A 20,805-nucleotide genomic window follows, 5' to 3' on the forward strand; every position below is an offset into this window, starting at 1 on the left:
GAGATCACAAGGCACAACAAAGCAGAGTTAGAGACACTTCGTTTTCTGGAGGACACCAGAAAAGACCTGCTTTCTCTTCAGCAGTATCAACTTATCAAGCTACTTTTTGTTAGATTTAACACAACCTTCCCCTCTTCAGCTCCGGTTTAGAGACTGTTCTCGTTTGCAGGAATAATATTCCATCCGCACAGGAGGCAGTTAACACCAGAAATATTTGAAAAGTCAGTTGTTCTTAAAGGCAACTAAACTGGCTACTCAGTGGTTGGGCCTCAACAACCAAAATTGAAGGATGAATATTTTCTTGTTGATACAAAGACAATGTTTATGGGCTGTTAAGTCCCATTTAATAAAAATATGTACATAATCAATCAAGTTGTTGTTTTTTAATAGCTTTGCTTAGTTACACTGACATTCTGTGACTGTTCTTCCACTTTGTGGGGTTCGACAGAGCTTTGTGTAAATTATATAGCCCAAACCTCGGTGCTCAATGCTCTGCTATACAAAATTGTGAGATTTATTTGAGGGGTATTTTGTATTTCGTATCAAAATACATTTTGATGTATTTTTGCCCATCTCTGCATATATTGGAAGTTATGTTCATTTTGAATTTTTCTCTCCCTGTACGTGCCGTCCTATTCAAATGTTTCTACAGACCCTCTCTTGGAGTTCATCATTTTTCACAATTTGTTTTAATTTTAAGAAACTTAAAAAAAGCACAGGTGTACTGGATAAACAAAGACGACTTTTTAAAATGTCACTGCACATGTCACTGCACATCGCCGATGACAATCACTCAAAGTGAAGATGCTTACACACTGCAATGGTCGTAAATATCTTTATTTTTTCGACATCACTCTCTGTAGAAATGTTTAATGTTTAAAATTAAATGATTCAGAGATGTATTTCTGATTTTGTGTTTTTAGCATTCAATAAAATACAGCAGTGCAGACTATTGCAAATATTTGAATTATTATAACCCTTATGGATACTATAAGGTTTCAATTTCAATGACAATGCTTATAATATGGTCATTGAATAGACAAAAGTGGAATCCTTAAGAATAACCTTAAAGTTTAGCAGTGTTTGAAGTGTTTTAGAAAAATAAGTAGCCTACATTTTGAACTCGGAGGCATCATGTGTAAAATGATTCTCAACTGACAGACACCATTCTAAAATGATGAAGATAATCTCATCTCATCATCATCAGCTCATCGTCATCCGCTTATCCGGGGTCGGGTCGCGGGGGGAGCAGCTCAAGCTTATTATCTTCATGATGAAGATAATAAGAAATAAAAAGAGAGAATAAAAAATCTCATCATCCTTTAAATTTTTTATGTTCAAGTAATACTCGAATCTATTAAATCTGAATTTTAGGGTTTTTGCTATTTTGTTTCCAAACTGTTGCCACAAGATGGCAACCATGCTCTGTCTGCAAATGAACAACGCTGAGAAACTCATCATTAAGATTCATGCAGGTAATTCAAAATGGCTTTGTGTAGTTCATGTGGGTTTTCATTTCAGCCCGTGTCACTCCGTCCACATTGCTTTTACTTTGAACAATGTCTTTCTCTCGTCTCTGAACATAATGTACAGGAGATATTATCAGTCATATCAGTTCTGTCCTGAATTTATTGAACTTATGTTTATGTAATACTAATCTCAAAGCAGTGCAATGCAATCAGTTGCAATTATAATACAAAAGCTTCTCCACATGATTAAAAAGAGTGTATATAATATATACATGTCATGTCGCAACAATGAAAAGCATGGCAAACTCAATATTAACAGCAGTTTCCAGTTAGATTTAGTTTAGTTAATTTCATAATTTTTTTGTTATCCTAAATTATTTAACAAAACAAAACAACACACATGCAGATTCCATGAATGAAAAAGGGAGCAGGAAGAAAAATCTTATATTAACTTTCCCTTTTCATTTAAATACCATGACAAAAATACAAATGGCAATGGATTTCCTGCCTTTTCACAAATCACAGGACAAATCAATATTTAGTTTGTCAATAGCCATCATTATAACATAGATGGTACTCAATAAGTTCCTACTGTTTCATTTAATATAAATATTCTTAAAGTGAATAATATTTGAGAAATATCTTAAATCCCTTTCTAGAGAATAACACAGTTTCTGTCCATAAACAGAAATACACATGTGCTTTAATATAATGCGTAAATATAGATTTGTTATATTATCCTTTCTATTATGATCCCCATCATGTTATTAATGTATTAAAATTGGTTTTCAGGTATCAACCTGTGTGACTTGTTGTTATTTAATTATTATAGCTTCACTTTCAGGATCTTTAAAGGGAGGGATGTTGGATTAATTCATTTATCGAATGGCTAACTATCTAAGTCAGCTAAATTAACTTACTAAAGGGTTGATGTTCCATCACGTCTTTAGACATAGAATACACCACCAGACCACTCAAGTACTGCCAAAGAGTGTCAAATCATCATTTTAACATGAAATATAATCTGCAAATGATACAAAATCTACTTTTCTGATACGCCTTCCTATGAAAAACAAACCATTAACCACTAAACATTGGTCCAAACCGCTGTATCCTTCCATCTATTCAATATCACTGCTGATCTGTAGCTAAATGTATTTCTGTATTGACTGCCCATGTTGTAACATTATCTGTCAGCACTGAAGATTTATGTGAGTTTATGTCAGACCTGTAGATTGCTGGAGGGAATTAAGGGTTTACTGTACACTTCAAGAACAGTATGGTTGTATTTGTAAAAGAAAATTATCCTCCTACTGTCATCAGACATTTCTCTTTGTGATCCATCTGTATCACTCATTCAGTGTGGATACGGCAGGGAGTCATCGTTCTGTGGATTGCTTGTAGATGACACAGCATAGACGTGGAAGGAGAGGTCGTCGCTGACTAAAACCGTGTGAATCATGCTGGCAGAGGAATCGGCGCTAATGCAATCCCCTTTCATTTCCTTTCATGAGCACAAATTAGATCAGCGTCTCTGAGATGTAAACGCTAATGTGTTCAGGCTGCCGGTGATTTCCCCTGAACTTAGCCCCAGCTCACTACTGCAATACTCACACCACTTCCCCTTCCCATTACACCTCGTGTCATGTGCACATGAATGATCCGACTCCAAGGAGGTGACCTCATGTGTGGGTGCGAGTGACTATGAATGCTGCTATTCAGGGGCTCTAATTGTTCTAATATTGACTTTGGTACAAGCTATGACACATTTTTGCTGGCGAGGGATGTACAGTGCCACATCTAATTCCACTGCACTTGAGGTTTGAGATGGTGGCTTTACCAAGTGTTTGACTTTATGTCACTAAGGGGGACTGTGGGTTTTTTCACCATCATGAATAAATTCCTTTATATTTAAAGATCAGCTGATGTGGCAGGGGAAGCCTGTATGTCCAGGTTAGCCTGCAATGTGGTGAAGAGCTTCTGAGCCCAGGTTCTGCAACGTGTCCATTTGTTGGTTGGTTGGTTGGTTTGTTTGAAAGCAGGATTTTAAAAATGAAAAACATTTGAATTCTTATTTTTATTATTTTACAAATTTCTATGTACGTTATTTGTATAATTTTTCGCCTTTAAATTATTTTCATGCAGATTTATTTATTAAGCATTAATTTAACCTTTTTTTTCTTTTACCTCGTTTAATGTCTTTTATTCTAATCTTTTTCTCTTATTTTGCTTGAAATTGGTTTTAACGGTGTTTCCAGATTTGAATGGGATTTCTTATAATTTTGTCCCAGTGTTGTTTTTAATGTTTCTGTACAGCACCTGGAATATGTGTATGAAATATGCTTTACAAACAAAACACCTTTGCCAATGTCAAATAAGTGAATATTGTACTTTAGTGGTTGATATTCCCAAACACATTTCAAAATAAAAATGAATACAAACCAGGATTGAGCTTTTCAAGTCCCCATAGCAGTTGGTACCCAATATTGGAAGATGATTATGATGATGATGATGATGATGAAGATGATAATGATGATGATGACAGAAGAAGGCATATAAGGAGGACTAATGTGATTATTGTTATTATTACACATTCTTTACCTGCGACACTATTCAATCTTAGTTGTTAAATGAAGCTATTCCTCCATGCATGGTGGATATGGTGACGCTCAGTGCTCAGGCAGAGCCTCAGCCTCTTACCTGGATGACAGCAGTGATCCAGTAGTGTGGTCCGGCCCGGCCTTGCCTGGCTTGGCCCGGGCCGGGACACCATCCGCATCACTTCGCCTCTCCACGTTTCCAAGTCGCTGCCAGCGGAGAGCCCCAGCCTCCTCTGGCCGCTCATTGGAGACGCAGGACGCCCGTCAGGAGGAGCCAGCGCCGGGCTATTCCCCATCCGCGTGCTGCGTCGGAAGTGGCCGCCCTCTCCCTCTCCTCCATTGGACCGAGCCGCTGTCAGTCGGGCTCACGCACGCTGAACACCGTCCTCCTCTCCGGCTCCCTGTCTGCCGAGACCTCCGTCATATTGGCTGCTAGAGGCAGCTGCGACCACGGCAGGAGCGGAGACCCCTACCATGGCGAGGAACGGGCTTCTGCGGCACTCAAAGAACAACTGAGCTCAGTTATCATTGGACTGGTGTTCAACGGATTGACGTGGGACTATTCGGGATGGTACCTCCAAGTATCCGCGAACCTCTCGTGCTTTCATCCGACACCGTGGTCCGCAGAGGGGATATGTGCCTGACTTCTCTTAATAGCCATTTTCTGCAGACAAAGAGAGCTGTTGAATAGGCTTCCACAAGGCATCCGGGTAAGATATGACTTCTGGAAACCGACCCCGACCGGCCCGACGCGGCACATGGGTCCACGCTGCATGTTTCACCAGCACAGCGGCACTTGGTTTAACTCTATCATTTTTTGTGTCAATTTTTTTCCACATGCTAACACGCTAACCCCCGCTAGCTGGCTGGTTAGCCGGAGCTAGCGAAAACACCAGAAACTCCTATTCTAGTGAATGCTAACCTTTAGCATCATTTGACAGCTCTTAAGCCCCCGAGCTGGGAATTAGCCGTCTTTTAGGAAACTGTTTTGAAAGCTGTTTCTAATTTTCTTATGAACAAATGTTGTAAACCTGAGTTAAGCTAGTCAGCCACATTGGGAAATATCTGCCTGGCTTATGTTATCTCCGTGGCTGAGGCTACATTTAGCGGTGCACTCGGTCTGGCTTTGGATGGTTAACGTGTTAGCATGTCAGCTAACTTGGCTGGGACCTGGGAGAAGTGGGGCCTCCAGAACCTAAAGGCCTCCCAATCATTTCAATAGACCAGGTATAGACCCGTTATATATCGATTATTGTATTTTCATACATGCCAATATTACATATGACTGTCTATTTTAATCTGTATACAATTTTTATCATATTGAGTCGAAGGTAATTTAGATGATGTAGGGTTGACATTTACCTAAAAGTGGTGGCTTTTTTTGTTTATTCACAAGTTATTTTGTATCTGCTTTAAATGTTTTCTTTGTTAATTTCTGTTTTCAAACAACTAAACGATCAACATGAGCAGGATACACCTAAACTTGTACCATGTTAATAAAATTGCAAAAGTGAGCTGCAGAACTTAATTTCATATATGCATATACATTCTGCCTTTGTTTTTGTGGAATATCACATCGACATTTAGTTCTATTAATGGAGATCTATGAGGAACAATTAAGGTGGGTTATCCCCCCCCCCCCTCCCCCCAGATATCTCAAAAAATTACAGTTTCAAAGTTCATCTTATAAACTCTGGTCTGATCTTAGCAGAGAAGGCGCCCTCCCATAATCTTGTCTTCTCTCCAGCCCTCTCTTAGATCAGCTTGTGATCCCAGGAGAATGGGTGTGTTGGGCTGCCAGAGAGCAGAAGTAGCCTAGTTCTGTGTCAGGGCGATTTTAAAATGGTTGTGGACTGACTTGCACTGTTGGTGTATCCATTGTTACCAGTGGTGATTTTCCTATAGAATTATATGTGACAACGATGGTTTAAGTAATTCACCCGTGCAGAGCTGACACTGGCCATAAATCAGCTTCACGAGATGCCTTAGCATTAGCATCATGCTGCAGACATACTATTCAATTTCTTGGTTGTAAAGTAGCTTCATAGACTATGTTGGAATATGTTAATGAATTGATGCAAAATGTCTGATATTTAAGTTGTAGGTCATGCATTGGTTCTAATCATCTTTGCACTAGCATAATGCACTGACCTGAATTTTGATTTTTTAATGTTATTTTGATTTTGTTTAACCAGACATGTGCAGTATCATTTCAACTGTAAGATGCGGTGAAAGCAGATGTATTAGGGGGTGTGAGTCTGTCACAGCGACAAAATGCAGTTTTAATCCAGTTTGGATTAATATTAGATAGTTGGTTAATGGTAGAGTAAATTGTTGTTGTACAGCCACTTCTATTGTAAATTAGCAAGAATGGTCGAAAAACATAAACCAAAATCAGCTTATCTCTCGCTTAACATCTGAAGTGCTGTATTGATTGGTGCAAGCGAGCATGGCTTATCACATCTTTGTCATAACTCAAGAGGCCTTTGAGGAACCCTGATTAAAATCACTGATGGCATCTTCTGCTATCTCCTGAAGATTCACATGGTTTCCTCCACATCTGATGAAGTGGGGACAAATGGTGGAACTAGCACAATGAATGAAATGCACAATACAAACAATCGCATGATGAAGTAAGTGTGTGATTCATCTCACATAGTCTTTAAACCTATCTTTAAGATAAATAAGTGATGTTATTTTTCCTCAATTGCTGCTCACTAATTTAATTTGGGTCAAATTATATGATTTCATAATTTTGTCACTCAATAAAATTCACCTTTGCCTGAAAATCTAAAGTTTTGATACTTTAAGATTTCAAGGTTTCAGCACATATTTAATTTTTAAAACTACATACAGCGCCGTTTTAGCAACTCTCTTGATACACGTCTGTTTAGGATGAAGCTACATTTTTTTCTTCGATGTCTTACATAATGGAGTCTTGTCAATGAGAATTCAGAATAGATTGGTGAACTAATATTGTTGCACCCATACTTGCAGATTCAAAGCATTTTCATCATTAAACTCCCAGCATTCTGTCCTTTAGCTTGTCACGCTGATGATCGAGCAGAGAGTCACTGAGTTAATTTATAGGATTGTCCAATGGTCACTGGAACTTCTCATTGTTTGTATTTTTTCAAGTGAATAGCAAGCTGAGATATGAAAAGCCACCAACCCGGATGGAAAATCCAGCCTCTCAAGATGGTACTGATATAATACAAGCCTCACAAATCCGGTTCAGCAGCGTGGGAACACGTAGTTGTACTCAGATCAGTGCATTCATGCTGTCGGTACAATTACAGAATTAAGATATATGCTGTCTAATTAAGGCTGTGGTTAGTAAGAATTTGTATCCCAACAAAAATGTTGATGAACCATATGTAATTGTTGGCATGTTTTGATTTCGAAAGCAATTGGGATTGGCTGGACAAATGTTCAAGTACGTTTTGAGGCATTTCCTTTTGGATGAAACCTAATCTTAAGTTATTTTCCACCTAAATAATTATATAAGGAATTGTCATGACTTCTTATTATGCTACTGACTATCGAGCCAACATGATGAAGTCACACTAACATAAAATCTCAGGTGTAGTGGGCTGGGGTATATCAAATTTTAGGAATATTTAACTTCGCAGAGGAGGTCATGTTTTCACCACTGTCGGTTTGTGAGCAAGATTACCACAACATTTTGTGGTGGATGTGGTATGGGTCAGAGAAGAACCCATTACATGTTGGTGCGGATCCATGCATTTTGTCTATCACGGTCTTTAACATTGACAATGTTTTTATTTTAATGTAGCTGATTTCCTAGAGATACATCTTTGGACCTTTTTTATACAAAATTAGACATATTTAGGGGTTGGATTTCTGAGTGTGGGAAATTTGATGCAGTTTGGTGATTATTTGGCCCTAGCAGATGTATGCGCTCTACCGAGTGACTTTTTTTTTTTTTTTGCTAAATAAATCTAAATCATTAAATTTCTAGTATAAAGATTTAGACAGACTAATTAATAGATTGAAGTGTCCCAGCAATGTTATTATGAAACGATGGTCACTGTTAAGAATGGCGCTAAACCAATGATCCTTTTTTATTATTTATACGACTGACAGTTATTTTCTCAATTAATCATTTAGCCGAGAAAAACGGTAAAAAACTTGTCCATCACAGCATCATACACCACAAAAGCAATGATTTGCAATGTTTGAAAATAAATCTCAAAGATAAGAATCCATTATTTAAATATCTGGCAGATAATTTTTTTACGATTGCTTGGATAACTTACTAATTTTTCCGTATTAAGGTAATTGTAAGCTAAGTGGAGATTTAATTAGCCGGCACATCAATATTTGTGCATCTGTTGGACAGCTGAAGTTACGCACTCTGTGAAGACTTGCCATATTTTGAGGAATCATAATCAGAGCTGGTGCAAAGTGCCAGTGGTTTTCCATACACCAGGAATGCCATTAAAGGTGATTCTTGCCGTGGTGACATGTTGCAGATTTGATTGCATCTCAACTGGAGCCAGCTGTTCTAACCTGCTGCACTTTGTCTTACCAGTTCACAGTAGGTATTTTTACTTGGAACCCAAGCAGAATTAAAAGCTCCATATTAACACTTCAATCAGAAGAAATGCCCTCAAACTCATTAGAAATTCTTTGCTGACCCTTTTCACAGAAAAATTGTACCATAAAGGAAATATATGATTTCACAGCAGTTCTGGGTTGCTTAGCTTAGCTTATATATTACAGCTTATGAAATCACAACCCTTGTAAAGTACAGTAAATCTTCAATCAGAAGGATTTCAATCTGATGTGGAAAAAACATGAATATAAGGTTTGTGACTTGTGTTGCCAATGTTGCTCAATATCCTTTGGGAAATGATGAATCAGTGAAAAGAATTTGATGAGGTAGTTACCACTGGTAACAATGATTCACATTTCACTGTGTAAATGTATTCATTAAGTAAAGAGTTAGAAAACCCCATTTAAATGTATCTTTCACTAAAGGGTTAGTACATTAGTTAGTTAGAACCACATTAGATTGTTGTGTAATCTAAAAGTTGCTAGGCAAGAAACAACAATGACACCTGAATTAAGACTTCTGATCTGCAGCAGCACACAAACAGCATCACAGTTCAGTCACTGTGTGTGTATGTGTCCATGTAACTTTGGGGACCAATGTCAGACTTGAGAACAGTTAAACGACACTTTGTCAAAATGGGTACAAATCCATGTTCCCAATTTAGAAAATTGTCATTATGACACAAACCGATGTTGGTTCAATGAAATCCATAAGGGCAAGAACTTTAACAAACATGCTTTGCTGAATCTGCAAGTCTCAAGCCAGTGGCATTGAGATGGGTCGGAGTCCAGCTCAGGCTGCATTTTTCTATATAAACCCAACATGATTCAAAGTAACTGAGTCTCACCCGGACTGGACATTCTGTGTTTTATGCCAGAACCAGATGGTAGTTAACTTGTATAAAGGTGGAGCACTAAATAACTGTTACCTTTTCATAACCATGGTTCTAGTACATGTGTGGGAACCTTGTAAAAATGCATTGTTTAATACAGACTATATAGGTAGATTATTTTAACACACAGGAGTCAAGTGTTCACTTCAAACTGATTAGCCAATGTCACATGACCCAAATCTGAACATAATTTTTAAATCAATTCCAACCTGCTTGATGAGGCCCTGGTATCTATTCTCTGTTTTAACCAATTATTATGAAGTTTTGTGTTAACAGTAAAAAAAAAGTAGTGGACCAGATAATGCATGTTGCCAGGATTACTTTGTGCATGCACATTTCATACAGAAAAAGTTGATTCACTGCATATTCAGTTATTTAGCATTTGAAAAAAAAAAATAGTCTAGATGGTATCTAGACTATTTTTTTCATAGCAGGCAATTGATTGCTGACTTATTTATCATAATTATCTAATGATTGTCAAGTGGAGAGTCATTGTCTTCTCTGCGTACAAAGAAAGTCTGTATGTGGTTTGATAACCATGGCCACATCTGGAGAGACGTCATGAGTTTGTTAGTGATGCCTTTAGAGCTGCCCTCAGCAAATCGACTTTAATCATGTGCTGAAGTCTGGTTTCCTGTGTAACACAGAACCCTTTTCTGTCACAGACAACAGAGACAATCTATAATGTCTTTATCAATATCAAGAGACAAAGTCTGCATGCATGTCAACATGATGCTAGCTAGCTGGACAGTTGCTTTTAGCCCAGAGGCATATTGACTTAAATTATCAATGAAGACTAGAAGTGGGAAGTAGTGAGATAGACAAGTCTCAGAGGGAATAGCACACAAAACTGATACTGAAAGAGTTACAAATTCAAATGTTTAACGAGAACTTTCTAAATTAGAAGTGCATATCACTGCTTGCAGCTTATTTCTGGATGAAGTTATTGTTAGATAATTTTGTCAGTCACTGTTTATTTCAGTATTTCCTAAAGTTATGAAGAAAGGAGTAAATTATATTCTGACAGTGAACATCCATGCACACGAGCAATTTTAGGAACAAACTAGAACCTCAGTTTGAGGAGTTTGGTTTTGGATATTTTCCTTTTTGTTGTGTTTTTCATGCTGTGAGCTGCAGTGATTTGGGTTTGCTGGCAACTCTAAAATTGTTTCCTGAAACAGGGAGGTAAATGCTGCGTTACTGAAACTGAGATTTTCCATTTGACAGGTCACACACCTGTGGTGACTTTGCTCACTGTTAAATGCAAACAAGGTTTGGTACTACTACCTCCAAATCCATGTCAAATTCTAGTAGATTAATAAATTAATGGCATATGGGAGTGTGTGCATGTGCCCTGTCTGCTGCTCTTCCAGGGAAAGTTTTTGGTCAGGTCTAGACTGGCTCTGTAATACAGTACATACCAGCAGATCAGCTGTGAGCAGATCCTGGGTTCATTTATAGCTGTGGCCTTGTGTCCCTGCACGTCTGCCTGGCAACTCCTAACTCTGCTGTTCCAACTACTCAAGCTCAGCCACCTCTCAGACACTTTGGCCCTGTTATACTCACACCATGTCTAATTACTAGATACACAGTAGTCTGGGGAATTTAAATATAGGACATTCTTTATATAACTTGGACCTCAGTGTTTAATGTAGAAGTTGTTGCAAGGTTTCTCTACCTGTGACTTATTCAGTTTTTTTCCTGTCACCTGCAGGTCCCAGGGGCTCCTGTTGATAAGCAAGTGGGCAACATGTGGAGCAACCTGAAGAACAAATGCCAGACACTGTTCCAAAACAACAGTTCAGGACTCAGTGAGACCAGGGTTGAGGCAGATGCTGTCCCCTGTGTGGTGGATCTTTGCCAAGGAGGCAGCTCAGGTGATGCACATGCATCAGGAGCCTCCAGCCCAACACGGAGCCTCCTACCAGTGCCAATGGTAACATCAGGGCGCCGCCATCACAACTGTGTGTCGGACATCCCTCAGATAGTAGAGATAAGTATGGACAAGGACTCAGAGGATGTGCGAGGTGGGTCGGGGGCTGTTCCCCATGCAAGGAGAGACTCCTATTCCCGTCATGCTCCATGGGGGGGCAAGAAAAAACACTCATGTTCCACAAAAACCCAGAGCTCTCTGGAAGCAGATAGGCGTTCTGGGCGTTTACGGGGGAGTGGGAACCGTAGGGAAAGGCGTTATGGAGTCAGCTCCCTCCAGGAGATGAGTGACTCTGGAGGACGCAGTCTAAATTCCCGGTCTTTGCGTCAACGGCTAAGTGATACAGTGGGACTGTGCTTACCCCTACCTACTCGTAGACGCTCCCGTTCATCAAAGAACCCTGTCACCTCTAAACGTAAGATTCACCTTACAGAGCTCATGCTAGAAACGTGCCCCTTCCCACCTGGCTCAGACCTTGCTCACAAGTGGCACTTGATCAAGCAACACACAGCACCGGTCAGCCCGCATTCCTCCACTGCCCTGCTTGATGCCTTTGACCCGGCCCAGACCTCTCCTGAGGATGAAGAGGAACGCCTACGTGAGCGCCGCCGACTTAGCATTGAGGAAGGTGTGGACCCACCACCTAATGCACAGATCCACACCCTGGAGGCCTCAGTGCCGGGCTCCTCTCTCTACAAACTGGGACCAAAGATGGCTCCTGGCATTGGAGAAGCCTCTGGGGATGGCCGGGCCTCAGGGACTGGCAGCTCCTTGGGTGCTGGATCATCAGGGGCCTGTGGGCCAGTGCCGGGGGCTTCAGCGTCAACTCAGGACTGTGACTCTGAGGAGGATTCAACCACCCTCTGTCTACAGGCCAGGAGGCCCAAGCAGAGGCATGCCTCTGGGGAGGGTCACCTGAGCCGGCAGCAGCCTGGCCCCTGGAAGGTTCACACCCAGATAGACTACATCCACTGTCTGGTGCCTGACCTAATGCAGATCACAGCTCTGCCCTGTTACTGGGGTGTGATGGACCGCTATGAGGCTGAGTCTCTGCTGGATGGACGGCCAGAGGGCACCTTCCTGCTGCGTGACTCTGCCCAAGAGGACTACCTCTTCTCCGTTAGCTTCCGCCGTTACAACCGCTCACTGCACGCCCGAATCGAGCAATGGAACCACAACTTCAGCTTTGACGCTCATGATCCTTGTGTATTCCACTCTTCCACCGTCACAGGACTGCTCGAGCACTACAAGGACCCCAGCGCCTGCATGTTTTTTGAACCGCTGCTCACAGCACCTCTCCATCGAACCTTCCCCTTTGGGCTGCAGCACCTGGCACGAGCTGCCATCTGCCGCTGGACCACATACGATGGAATAGGCTCTTTGCCGCTGCCCCCTGCCCTGCAGGACTTCCTCAAGGAGTATCACTATAAACAAAAAGTACGAGTACGCTGGCTGGAGAGAGAACCGCCACTCAAGGTCAAATAGGTTGGGCCTCCCCTTCGCCTGCACACACACTGCAGCAGGATCACAGAACTTGAGAAATTCCTCATTAGTCAATTAGAGGCTATACTGAAGTCTGTTCTCTTTCTGGTGAGCGATCGACTTTAAGTGTAACAAGCTAAACCAGATTCATTCTAGTCTTTGTTTTAGTTATTACTTACATCACAGAAAATACATATGATTATATTCAGTATAATGCTCTCTGGCAAGCACATGTTTTTGTGTTGAACAGGTTATTTTGACAGGAAGGGATAGCACACTTATCAGTGCTTTGTGTCTTTTCTCTCCGCTTGTGCTAAATGTCTGCCTGATCCCACAACATCACCCTGTAGACCTGCCTGCATGCCTCCCATGTTCATCCCAAGTTACTATCTGGGCCTACATGGCTACGTTGTACAGTTCACTTTGTGCTTTTTCATTTTTTCCCCCCCTATTTTATTTCCTTAGCGTGTTAAAGCACCTAGTGGAGCACCTTCCCAGAATGATTTTACGGTGTGTTAGGGTTCAGAGGGCATCTGGAGGTGCTATTGGTAAATTGCAGTCAGAGCTTGTCCCATGGATAAAGCTACATAAGGCACATTCTTTGGCATCTCTTTGCACGCATAAGGATCAGCTAAGCCAGAGAAAAGAACAGATTCTGAGGGGGTCCACAGAGTTCAGGACAGCAAATCAGGGAAATTAAGTGCTTTCTAAGGATAATAGATAAGTCCTTAGAAACTCTAGTTCCTTCTTAAACAATAAATCAGTCTGTGTCCTATTTAGTAAAATCAACATTTTTCCATACTTGTGCAGAATTGCTTTGGAACTCGATGGGCAGATTGAGGAAATACTCAAATCTTGTTACAGACGTCAATAGCGGCCGATCAGTTCTTCCCTGGCCGCAGGCTCTTCAACTCTTTGCACATGTTCATCCAGTCCCAATTCATCACCTATATCGATTCAACCTGTTTAAAAGTTATCTCTTAGTGTAACATTTGAGCAGTCTGGTGTCTTTATGGAATTGCACTGTCTTTATAGGTTTTAGTTTTATACCTCTTTAGTTCATCAACTCTTTTTAGTGGCATCTGGCGTTACAGGGTTTGACCCTGTGTCCAATTTGGTCATTGTTCTTTTATTTTCACCATACTCTTGTAACCTTGGTGCAGCTAGCTATGCACTATTGTGAGGAATACTAACATGTGTTGAAGTTAGGGGTGCATGTGGCAAGTTGCAGCTGAGGACAATCAAATCAAATTCAAAATGCCAGTGTCCCTTTAAACATGACTGACTTTAATCTGCTTAAACTACTTGACTTTGATTCGGAAGGGGCTCCTCCATGTGAAACCCCATATAATATCATAAATGTGGAGGACAGATGATGTAAAATTATAGTTCCTTCTGAGAATCTGCTAATGGAGATAGTAGATTAAAACTACCATGATCAGATTGCTTCTTATTTTACTTCCCTTCTGAATTAATATATATTTTATAAAACAATTTTTTAAATGTGGAGCTGTTTTTATGAAGAGCAACGTGTCTCCAACAGGAAAGTGGTCATGGGGGCATTTCTTGGGAGTTGACCCCTCCACTTCACAACTTATTACTAAGAGGACTCCACCCCAACAAATCCTTCTTGAGAGGTTGGCATATACTTGAGAGCTTTAGTTATGTAATCACAATGATTTTAGTTTGTGCTTCTCTGGGAAAAAAAACACTGCTGGTAGAAAACAAGTGTAACCTACGTGCCTTTTTTAGAAAACCATCTGTCTCGTTCCATAATCAGTCGAAACCTTGAGAGATGGGTGCTCTCAAATGACACTGAAAAGAAGAACCACGCAAGGTGCAGGAGCTCATGGCTCACTCACTTCTGATGTTCGTTAAAATCTGTGCATCAGACAAAAGATCAGAGGTGCTATGTTGGTTTAGACATGACGGGTTATAAAAATAAGTTTTACATTAGTTACATCTCACCCACAGATGCATGCATTAGTCGCCACATTATGGGTTGTGTTGTAAGTAGTATTAGGTCGTTAGAGGGTCCAATGCCAGCCCTTCGGTAGCAAATATCTGTGGTAGATATCCATTTTTGTCTGGTCCTCACAAGTGTAGGGTCTTAGCTGCAACTTGTGCAACAAATCACGATGAGAGGGCGAGAAAGTAAAATCTATACTGTGAGCATGTTAATCAGAATAATTCAGCTTCTAATGACAGTGCTCACGCTAGCCATAAGCAATAGTGTTTGTTTGACATTAGTCACCTCAGTGTTTCCCACAGATTTATTTCATATTTGCTGTTACAGGGGGTTAACATGCATAAAGGCCACTAACAGATTCCAAGTGAAAGATACATGAAACGAAGTGAAACGAAGTGAAACGTAAATTCTCGCGGGAGTGACAAAATTGCATTGATGCCTTAACTGTAGCTAAATCTAGGAGGTCTGTGTCTGCATAAACAGTAACAACATTATGGACCGTAGTGCGAATATGCGGTAGTACAACCACATGGAAGTGCCACAGCGTGAGTGAGCACACTGCAAATAGTGCTTCACATACCAAGTAGGAGATCTCTTCAACTATAAGGTGGGTCAAACTAAATATGGGAGGCCGCTGCAGTCTATTTAATGAGAAACACTGGTTAATATTAACAAATCACATGCACATGACTATTGGAGATTGAGACAGGTGCAGAGAAGACAGCAGATTCCCTACAATACATCAAACTTGTAATGCATAAAACAAGAACAAGTGATTTTTTTGTTCAGTCTGTATGTGTCATGGCTTATTATTACACACTTACTGTACATTAAAGGTTATTTTCATTCTCATTAATGAGGATTTCATGCCTCTGCGTCGAAACCAGGCAGTAGGTGCACACGTAGTCTACATACGTGGCGAGCACTGATAGTTGTGCGTTGGTGAATGTGAGTCGTGTTGCAATGAATGAAGAAAAAGAAAGAGGTTGTCCACTTTCGTTTCTTCAACTCCATTCAAAAGTGGTGCTGAGTCGTTGGAAATACGATGCTACCCAGCAGACCAATAACAGCTCTTGCGGTAAATTTCCGGAGAGGTTTACATCAGCGTACAGCGTCGGCGCTGTGTTGGGAACACGGCTACGCATATGATTTGGACTGCTCTTTGCATCAACACGTTTCTGCAAATAGCTAGCCATGTCCACCTCTCATCTACACCCTGAAACTCAAAAATCAATTTTCACATATTTATAAGTGACTAGACATATTCGATGCAGGTGGTTAATGAGATGAAGTTAAAGGAGTTAATATTTCTCATCTGACTGACCTGAAGTTTTACCTTCCACACTGTTTTGTGAATTGATCAACATTACCTCCCATAAAGCCTGGAACCTTTTCCACTGGCCCAAAATTAGTCAGAAATGTGTTTTTTTAGATTTAATTTGTTTATAAACAGATAGATAGATGGATACTTTATTAATCCCGAGGGAAATTCAGATCATCGGACAAAATTGCCCATCAATTTACTCAGTAACCATAATAACAAATGAAAATGTTTTTACAAATATTAGCCACTTTATTAAAAATCTAAAACTGAAATATTTCCTTTACATTAGGGGTGTTGTTGAAGCATCCTCACAGCTTTGGAATTAAGTTGATATGAGATTTCTACACCCCTGGATCTGGGCAATTCATCCCGAAATCTCAATCTGTCAGATCAGATTAGAAACGGTGAGCTGCACCTTCACGTCTCTCAAATGTTCAGAAAGCTTTAGAAACGTTATCCTTCAAAGCTGAACCATCATCGTTCTACCCAAATGCTCTTTGACAAACTCGGTGCAGACTGTCGTATGTCTTTGATATTACTGGGGTACTGCTGAGATGATCGTCCTTCCACCAGGTTCTACCACCTCGGAGTGCTCCTGGTGCTCTTGTTTAAATGACTGATCTCACACTTCTTCCAATTTACAATTACCAATGCTGCTGGGCTCCTGTGAACACACAAAGCAGAGAATTGGTTTAATTCCTTGTTACGATCTATGTGTCGCCACAATTTTATTTTATATGCAGAAGCGAATGCCATTTTAAACAATGTGGAATCATTTAACTTTGTCACAGATGGACTCCAGTCAGGTTCTAGAGAACTCTAAAACAGGATGCACCTGACCACAGCTTGTAGTGCTATATCTCAGTATTTGAATAAATTAAAATCAATTAATAATTTGATTTCACTTGCAAAAATTAATTAAGCTCTGTGTAATTTGGGGTTTTTGAGTCTAGGTTGATGTAAAAACGGTCATTATAAAATACAAAATTGCAAAATGTTTAGAGATCTGAATTCTCTTTAAGACCTCTGCATCTGTTTTAAACCCCATACATCACACTATCTTCCATGTTGCTCTCTGCCACTTTCTTACGCTGCGGCTAAGCAGTAGCATTTAACTTCTGACTGTACCCCACCCGACCTGAAGACACTAATCACATGCTAACTTTTATCAAGTTGGGATATAAATGGAGTGCCATAAGCGCCACTCTGTTGCCTCACGGCTGTTGTATGATTAACGCCATTTTATTATTGTGTCCTACTACTCTCCATCTGGCCATATCCCTAACATCACTGGATAGAGATGACTTTGGTTTAGGGAGAACTGAAGGCATGTTTGTCCTGTCCTCTACTCTTTCTCCAACCCTGCTTGGGACTATGTTAGGATCAAGTTAAATTTCAGGAGCAAGAGGAGAGATGGGGCTGGGTGACTGTTTTGGCAACATGCTCACAGAGACAACGAGGGATCTGTTGAAGTAAATAGCACTTTAATTGTGTATTTGAGTTCTGCAGTGCAATCTGCAGGTGTTTGGACAGTGACACGTTTTTTGTTATTTACTACATGAGTTGGGCTTAATGAGTTGCAGCTTGAACTGTAATCATATTGGGTGAACATGGTAGAAATTGTGCCAGTTTTTGTGTCAGGTCTTTAAATGAATACTGCCAAAGGCTATAGCTGCTTTCAGACATGCACTGAACTCCGGATAATCTAGACATTTTGCGAAGAGGCTGAAAGCGTAAATGCAAAGTCGAGAGATTCCGGACTTACTCTTGAGTTTTTCTGGCCAGCCCCTTTGGAGAATGTCAGAATAAGCCCATGTAAGAACACAGCAGGAGATTTCGACACGAGCGAGTAAGTGTGTTGACGATTTTATTACACGACAGACACAAAACTAAAAAACTAAACAAAAATAATACAATATCTCGGTATGAAAAAGAGGTGCCATACACGTAGAAGATGAAGATGTAAAGAGAGGTTTTGGCTGCCTGCTTCACCAACCACCCTCTGAACACTCCTGAGATTTCTTTGCTGTTTTAAACATGTCTGAGTGGAGAAACTCCTGTAGCTTTGTTCATTTGTGCCCATTAGGGCAAGATACTCAACCCAAAATTGCCCTCTGCCCTTCTCATAGAAAAAGTGCTGCCCATGAATGGACTGTCGCAATGTGAATGGCATAAAACAAAAACCTATAGCGCTTTGAGAGATCAGGACTAGAAAAGTGCATAAAAATACAGCTCATTCATGTCTGAAATAGCTATACAATGGTGATGTTCAGGGAGACATGTAACTGCAGCCATTTTCATTCTGGCCTGTTGACTTCAGTCGGGTTGTCAACAAGTGGAACCTCCTCTGTGGCACTGAGGTTAAGACTTGGCCAGTCAAGGACATTACATTTCCTTGGCTGCCTTGTTTATATGATAGTGAACCTTGCTAGCCTGCTTTATCTTGAAATTGCATAAAATCATGTGTTCCCACTCTGCACACCCAAAATGGATTTGAACGGTCTGAAATGTGAGGGGAAGAATCTGGGAGTTAGCACTTTAACCTCATAGTCATTGTTTCATGACCAGTACGCTGCACCTCAAAACGACTCAAAGCGTCCCACTGTCCAAATACTTGTAGCCGGCACTGATAGTGTTTAGCTCAAGATAGCGAGACTTGTGTTAGGAAATAGCCGGTGATCCTGAAATCTTTCACGGATGTTCAGGTGTTGAAAGCCGATGGAGGTGTGTTCTCTACCACGCTGCAGACTATGCGTGTGTGTTACGTGGTAGTATATAAGTGAATGGACTGAGCCACGCAGAGGGTTCTGGTGGAGGGGAATGTAGAGTTGGCTGTGAGGGGTGACGACCGTGACTCCAATGAACGCCTCTCTGACCCGTCCCCTTCACCCCCCACCCTCACCCCTCTTATTCTCAGGCAGGCGCGTCGCAAAGGAGAGTCCCAGGACCCTCTCAACCTAGTTTTCCCCATGGGAAATAATCTGACGTTAAGCGTAGCACATGTTTGCCATATAACCCATAGATTTTAGTAGAAGAAGAAGAAAAAACATTGTATGTATGATGAATGATAGAATTGTGTAATTGGAGCCTGAAGAAAAGACGTTTTATTCTTCTGTGGTGCATCAGCTGTCTGTCACACACCATGACACTTCTTCTAACACCTGCACTAAACACACACACACACACCCCACTACCCCACCCTAAGTCAGGGATGTGTATGGACCACATTTAGCCAGCACCACCTTTCTGTGTGACCTCCCCCCCCCCCCTCAATAAAGGGACAACAAAGATGGGTGTTTATGTGTATATTTTGTGTTATAAAAAAACCTAAATGCCATGAATTGAACTATTTTGACCTTACATTGTCATTAGTATGACACTAATTAGCTGCACTAAGAGGTCCTCGTTTGTTGCAAGAAACCACTGGGTCTGGTCTGGATGAGGGACAGGCTGGTTAATGTCACGAGCAACAGCAACACCCCTGCTTGTAGGACCCCAACCCACCCACCCACCCACCTCGGTACGACTCACGATTTCAGCTCTTTGAGGACAATATAATATATTTTAAAGATTTCTTTTCATCTTCCCATATATATTTTAGAAAGCTGGATCAAGTGCTATATGCAAACAGAAAAGATGTATGAAAGAATTATTTTTCATTATTACTTCTCCCTAATATGCAATGGAGTGTAGTGTAACAATGGTTGCAATCCTCTGTCACTTTAATGCTGTATGTGCACATTGGATGCTGTGTGGATGTGGGTGCCGAGGCAACAGGACTTGACAATGATGGGAACTAATGGTTGTCAGTCTGCAGCGCCGGCGTGTTCCCAGACTGCCTTATTCGTTCTGACCATTCACAAGAGCCCTGTTTGAAAACCGAGGGGGTGCAGCCACTGCCACGGGCTGACCAAGCCGCAGTCAGAGGAATATCGCTGTTCCATTTTCTTCTGCTTTTCCCTTGCTTTTTTTTAAATTTTATTTTAAAAACCTTTTCTTTCTTTTTCTATTCTTCTGCTGTCAGTTAGGATTTGGAGCGTGTAAATGGCATAATCATGTTCACATTTCACTGTCTGTTCTGTGTATCTGCTTCACCATTCAATGAAAAAAAAAACTGTTGTTTTCCAGTATAACCTGTTCATTTTTAAGAGCCGTATGGTGCGACACTTGTAGCTGTCACTCTTGGTGCTTGGCTTATGCTTCATTGTCTTAATATTCCAAATAAAACTGTTAAGTGTAATCCACACTGGCCCATGATATAGTATCACAGATGTTTTTGTTTTCCTTCATCGGGCTGCTCTTCACTTTCTACATGTGTTACTCAACCAATACACTGAAGCTGCTGACCTCATGTGTTGATAAGATCACTCTAATATACACATTTCATTGAGTAGAGATGCCAGGTCCAAAGTTTCACTTAAAGTTATTCACTTAATATGCCAATCAATCAAACTTTATACGTATATTTTTCAACAGGTTGGTGCATTAGTCAAGAAAAGAAAAACTAAAATGCTGACAGTGAGATTAGATAAAATAGATTTTACACTGTATAAAAAC

At 40.7% G+C, this 20,805-nt stretch overlaps 1 protein-coding gene across 1 annotated transcript; it reads left to right on the plus strand.

The window, feature by feature from the left end:
- Positions 1-4,414: 4,414 nt before the first annotated feature.
- socs5b (suppressor of cytokine signaling 5b) lies at positions 4,415-20,505 on the plus strand. The gene is made up of 2 exons (XM_062400861.1): positions 4,415-4,779; positions 11,255-20,505. The coding sequence occupies exon 2, from the start codon at positions 11,291-11,293 to the stop codon at positions 12,956-12,958; it is 1,668 nt and encodes a 555-aa protein (XP_062256845.1). The 5' UTR covers positions 4,415-4,779; positions 11,255-11,290; the 3' UTR covers positions 12,959-20,505.
- The last annotated feature ends 300 nt before the right edge of the window (positions 20,506-20,805 follow it).

The sequence above is a fragment of the Platichthys flesus genome, chromosome 12 (genome assembly GCF_949316205.1).
Source record: "Platichthys flesus chromosome 12, fPlaFle2.1, whole genome shotgun sequence".
Lineage (NCBI taxonomy): Eukaryota > Metazoa > Chordata > Actinopteri > Pleuronectiformes > Pleuronectidae > Platichthys > Platichthys flesus.